General features: G+C 36.9%; 1 protein-coding gene across 1 annotated transcript; it reads right to left on the bottom strand.

Moving 5' to 3' along the window:
- Positions 1 to 1826: 1826 nt before the first annotated feature.
- On the bottom strand, positions 1827 to 5679 carry LOC121317900 (probable G-protein coupled receptor 34). The gene is made up of 2 exons (XM_041253992.1): positions 5547 to 5679; positions 1827 to 3178 (listed from the first exon to the last, which is right to left on the bottom strand). The coding sequence occupies exon 2, from the start codon at positions 3169 to 3171 to the stop codon at positions 2143 to 2145; it is 1029 nt and encodes a 342-aa protein (XP_041109926.1). The 5' UTR covers positions 3172 to 3178; positions 5547 to 5679; the 3' UTR covers positions 1827 to 2142.
- Between the last annotated feature and the right edge of the window lie 613 nt (positions 5680 to 6292).

The following is a 6292-nucleotide window of genomic DNA, read 5'->3' as shown; positions in this document are numbered from 1 at the left end:
ACACAGGATAAATCAGAGAGTTTTTGCAAATCCACAACAGTGATGTGTCTACTTAGCTTTCACCAGTTCACAGCAAATATCAAGCTTAATTTAAATAGTTTTGATTAAAAGAAGATAATTAACTTGCACCATGTATTACATTGTTTTACCTTTAAATTGAAATAAAGAAAGATAATTATCTAGGTATTTTTGTGAATGTGGCAAAGCTCTGCCCTTTTTAAATTGGCAGGGATGGGGTTAATTTCCCCTACCTGCCTGGGTTTGTTATATTCAGATGGCTGGGGTTGATTAGGTTAATTAATGATCAATCAGCACCCAGCCACCTGACATAAATGGAGGCCTCTGCTTCTCATTTGGGAGGAGGGAGCTGAGGAAGCAAGTTGGTGTTTTATTTTTATAATAAAATAATTATTTTTTTATAACTACACAAAAATAAAAGTGCACAAGGGCAAAATTAAGGGATTTAAACACAAAAAAAACAGTACAAAAAACAAACTTACAAAAATAAAGGTTTCCAGGCTGGGCAATGCCTTCACTGGATGCAGCATTCACAACTCACAAAAATCACAAACACCAACCTGCTTCCTCAGCTCCCTCCTCCCAAATGAGAAGCAGAGGTCTCCTTTTATGTCAGGTGGCTGGGCGCTGATTGATCGTTAATTAACCTAATCAAGCCCAGCTACCTGAACATAATAAACCCATCCCTGCCAATTTAAAAAGGGCTAAAACTTACATTTACAAAAGAATTTTAGCAGCTTTATTTATTTATTTTTTTTAATAATAAAAAAACATTTCAAAGTTGTTTTTTTTCTTTACTCAATCATATCATTGGAATAGATTTAAATTTGTTAAAAGGTCTTTTAAAGATGCTAACTCACTGAAGGAATATTTTGCAACTCTGAATGTACTTCATGTTATGGTTATTTATATGTTTAATTTTGTATTTTAATAATAAGAAGAAATAGTTTACACTATATTATTATAAGAAACAAAGCATTAACAAAACAGAAAACAATTTGTTAGTACTCTAGTAAACTGGTTGTTGACAGTTCATCTATTGATAAAGCAGTAGAATTTTGTAAATTAATGTTGTGTGAAGTGAGTGGAATTCATCCCCTGCGATTCATTCCCAACCCTTTACTGGCTCAGCAGCTTGGTCTTGTGTGATATGTATGCATGCCTCAAAGCAGGGAATTCACTCACAGCACAGAGCCTCAAAGATGTTCTTACCATCTTACCATCACAGCACACACATTACACCAAAAATAACTGGACATTTTATAAAAACAAAGCTTACTATTCGTAAAACACTGAGTGAATCGTTGTTGACTTATGAAGTGTCCATTTCCTTACATTTTGTAATTGTATGTTTATGTTTATTAAATATTTTTCAAGTTTCTTGACTAAATACTAAATTAAATAACTATAAAAAGTTAAACACTGAAGTCTCCCTCAGACCACCTTAGAATAACATGACAATCAAAAAACAAACGTTTATTACACTTTCATATATAATAAAGATATATATTTAGATAGATTTTTTTTTTTATTCATTATAATTGTTTAATAAAACAGATAGGAAATCTGAATAATGTACAAAGTGAGTTCATTTACAGAGAGAAACAGTAACTACAGGGCTGCTAAACAGCAGGTTTATTGCATGTGAAACCACAAGCAACCTACAGCAGAGTTCATTCTAAAAGTCACTGTTAATGGAAATCCCTGACTCACAGACAGTGACCAAAATAGTTCACAAAGCTCACCAGCTTGGAGTCATCGCTTTGATAGCTGAGATAAGGGCTTTAAAAATGACTGAGCCCAGAAGATCTGTTAGGTATACGCCAACACAACAAATGAATAATCTCATTACAAGAAAGCAAATCATCGTAACAGTACCTGAGCATATTCAATTTAAAATACTCAGATGATAGCCAGTTCAGTTACTCCGTACATGTCCATTTGAGCCTAAAAGATAATGCTTTTAGACAAGTCACACAGTGGTAGGTGTTCTGTAACATGTTCTCTCCAGTGAGGAGTTGAGTAGGGAAAGAGTGGTTTCCCTTCTGTTTCTGATCAATGTGGTTCAAGTCATTGTAATCTTCTGGGCTCCCTGTACAGCTTTTCTCAATACAGTTCTTCAGTCTAGATTTCAGTGACTGACCTCACAAAGCTTGTGCCCCTCTGGTTCAGGGTGTAAACCTTTTTCAGCTTTCCTTCGAAGGTGCATATTATGGTTTTCCTGAACTTGTTGGAGAGGAAGAAGTAGATGACAGGGTCCAAGCAGCTGTTGAGGGCCGACAGACAGAGCACTAGTTCATTGGCAATGTGCAGGGTCTGTTTGGAGCTCTGTTCCTGGATTATATGCAACTGAGAAAGCACGTAGGGAATGCGCACAATGTGGTATGGCAGGAAGCACAGGATGAAGATGGCGAGGACCACAAAGGTTTTCATGATGACAACTCTTTTCCGGTTCTGCTGGACCTTTCCGATAGACATAGATTTGAGTTTCATTGCTATCTTGCTGTAGAAGTTGAGAAAGAGCAGTGAGAGCAGGAAGAAAATGCCCACCACTAGAAGGTTGAGGGTGCCACCCACCACGCTCTTGCTTTTAAAGTGGAAGCACTTCCCATCACACGAGCCAGGTTTGCTCTTCTCAAAGAAAAAAGGTAGCATTCCCAAAATGAGAAAAAGCCATACGGACCGAGTGGCCGTGATGCTGCAGCTCACCTTGTGGAGCCAATAAATTTGCAAGGGTTTGGTGATCTTCAGAAACCTGTCCAGGCTGATCAAGCCCAGGAACAGGATGCTGGCATACATGTTAATGTAGAAGAAAGCTCCCACTGTCTGGCACAAGAGGAAGGGCCCCGGGTGGTTCTGGTAGTATATCCGGAGGGGTAGACAGAGGACCAGTAGGAAGTCTGCTATGGCCAGATTCCTCATATACACTATGATAGAGGTCTTTGTGCTGCTATAGTTCAAGGTGAACACCCACAGCGCCACGGAGTTGCTGAGCAGGCCGAGGATGCAGATCACTGAATAACTGATTGGAAGAACCACAGACAGGATGCCATCTTGGAGCTCACAGTTATTGGAGGGTCTTTGAGGAGAGATAGTGTAGGCCTCAGTGGAATTGTCCAGTCCAGTTGACTGTGGCGTTGGTAACCCAATCATGTTCAAACTGCAAGCATAGAAAGAAAAAGTGAATTAACTTTTGCTACCCAACTGTGAATTGCAGCAACTACTGGCTTACTGGTGTTTGTGTGTTGGAGTGGTAAGTGTTTGTGTGGAAAAATCGAGTTGGGATTTCTACAAACTGTTGATCTGATTAAAGAAAAAGTTTCTGTTGTGTAGGTTGTAGCTATGCTGATCAAAGATGTTAAATGATGTCATTTCTCAAAGTTTTGGCTTAAGTTTATTATTTATTGACTGCGTCTAACTAATGGTTGAGCAAACAGCTGAACACAGCATTCGCTTTTATCCCATAAACATCACTATAATATATTGTGGCCAAGTGCCCCGCCCCTGTGTGTATTTTGTGTTGTATGTTGTGTGTTAATGTTGGTGTATAGTCATTGGTATACGGGATAAAAATGGGTCTGTGTAATACAAGTGTTTAAAATGTATATTTGTATTTAAGCACGAGGATTGCACAGCATTTCACATGCAAGTAAAAAGTAATAATATGTGAGCACAGGGAATTGCAATTTATTAATTCACGTGCAGTTTTACCGCGACTCCAATTGAATGATTGATTAGCAATTGAGTCTCGGTACAGCTGCATAAAAGCAGCATGTTTTCACTCACTCAGGGTTGTGTGTTCAGTGAGTGGAGAACGGGATTGGAGACGGAGGTAATAAGAATAGTTAATAGTTAAAATACAAGCTCACCATGTTTTGTCTGTGTAGTCTGTTTTGTTTGTCTTTTTGTTTTAGCTACGAGTACTGTGTCCTGTGTCTTATTTGTCTTTCAACCTTTTATTTTCTGTCTGTTTTGTTATTTAAATACTGAGCAAGAACAATCGTTCATCTGCACCAAACCCCACCTCTCTGTTGTTTATTTCCCGGTCCCTGGTTCTGGTCTGACGTCACCCACTGCAGCCGTCTTTTTGATATATATATATATATATATATATATATATATATATATATATATATATATATATATATATATATGTGAGGTAGCAGGGAGAGAAACAGATTCATCCCTACTTAAAAATAAGTGCAAACACACGTTTGGTTTAATTTAGTTCATTGTTTAATTTAATTGAATTTGTTAATTGTTTAATTGTATTTGTTTTATTTTTATCACATGCACCTGATAACTATTGTAAATTAATGCCAGGTGTGGGGGTCTAAAAGGAGAGCAGCCAGTTTGCTTGGTGGGGCTGTAGAGTGAAGTGCTTGTTTTTTATGGTGTGTAAATGCAAAGGTAAAACCTATGTTTGGTTTAAAAGTGTGTTATGTTTTGTTTCTGGCCGGTAAACAGCTTTGCTGTCCTGTGCGTTAGTCAGGGACCTGCATATGTTTAATGAGTGCTCCGAGGTACTAAACATATAAGTACTAAAATCAAAGTTTTTATCTTTGGGTCACGTTTTTAAAAGGGCACAAACCCGAACTACAGCTAAGCCTGGTCACAATATATATAATTATTTATTTATTTATTTATTTATTTATTTGTTTATATATAGCGCCTTTCATAGTGGACCACCATCACAAAGCGCATTACAAGATCCAAAAATACGATGTGTGAGCTCTGCAACTGCACGTTACATTGTGTGATAATCCTTATCACTTTCATCATCCCTGAGTCTCCATTTGTTTTGTTCTTTAAAATCATATCTCTAGAACATTGTTGGAGTAAGAGCAAAACTAATAATTTTCCTTGAAATGAAATTAATTAGTGAGGATTTACATAACTAATAAAACATTCCATTACTTTTTATTGGCTAGGCTGCCTCACAAACTTTATTGAGCAATGCTTGTGTGTCAGAATGTGCAGGTCTCTATTTCTGATAGCTATACGACAGAACAGCAGGTGTGTAATGGAAGTGCAACTAAACCCTTAAGTATTTGAATAAAATTAAAAATAAAAACTAAGATGCCTTTTCAGTGTTATCATTTACTAACAGTTTCCGTTAGGATCTTGCCAAAATGTTTTCTGCTTGACATAGTTTCACCGTACAATATGTATTGAGTATTTTGAATTTACAGATAAAAATAAAAACAAATGACACAAAATCGACTTTTAGGTTCCAAACAGATGGCCGTCAGAATAAAAAGATTTTTTTTAAACAGATAAATGTATTAATGCTTTTTTCCCTACTCATTTACTAAATTCAACACACCATTCCAAAGCAGAATGAAATGCCTACCTATGTTTCTATACAGTACTCTCAATCTATATGTCAGATTCATGTTACTGTCATTATGGACAATATTATTTGCATTTCATTACACTCCTCTGTCAATTATTGTAGTACCTGTGCCAGTAAAACTGAATCATAGAACTCATTAAACAGTACCTTCTGAAACAAGTGCAAGTCTTACCTCAGTGCCTGTGGTTTTCTGCAGTTTCCTCAGTGATAGAAAGTTTCTGAAAGTGTAAGCTGTACATATATGCTGTAACTTTATCATGGAAATTCCTCATTGATATACATCAGAAGATCAATGTCACAATAACACGATGCCTAGTGCTTCCTCTGCTGTGACTGTAGCGTCAATCACAGCTCACAGCGCTGTAGAGGCACACAAAATCAAAGGAGGAGTCCATCTCCCTGGTGGTTTTAACAGTGATGATGTCAAAGATAACATTACATTAGACCACAGCATTGTAGTAATGCTTTCATGATAAAGGCCACCCTAAAGTTTATTTGGGGGATTTGTATTGTTATTTCTTTACATTATTCATCACACATCATTGGATTTTTTAAAAACTGACTGTTACACAAAACAGTTTGTTTGCAGTGCAAAAATCTTTACTTTATAAATATGAAACATTTTTCCCATAACACTTTAAATAAAATGTTGGTTCACCATACAGCTTTTGAACAATTCATTCATAAGGAAGTTCATCTAAAGCCAAACCCTCACAGAGGGTAGATCATATCTGAGACGATTCAATACGAGTTTACGATTTCCATTACATGAGAATTGTGAGGGTCTGGAACCAACTCCCTGTAATGTTGTTGAAGCTGACACCCTGGTATCCTTCGAGAAGCTGGTTGATGAGATTCTGGGATCAATAAGCTACTAACAACCAAACGTGCAAGATCGACGTAATGGCCTCCTCTTGT

Source organism: Polyodon spathula, chromosome 7, assembly GCF_017654505.1.
Source record: "Polyodon spathula isolate WHYD16114869_AA chromosome 7, ASM1765450v1, whole genome shotgun sequence".
NCBI classification, from domain to species: Eukaryota; Metazoa; Chordata; class Actinopteri; order Acipenseriformes; family Polyodontidae; genus Polyodon; species Polyodon spathula.
Note: the sequence above shows the minus strand (reverse complement) of the source record. Positions and strands in the feature narration are given on the sequence as shown.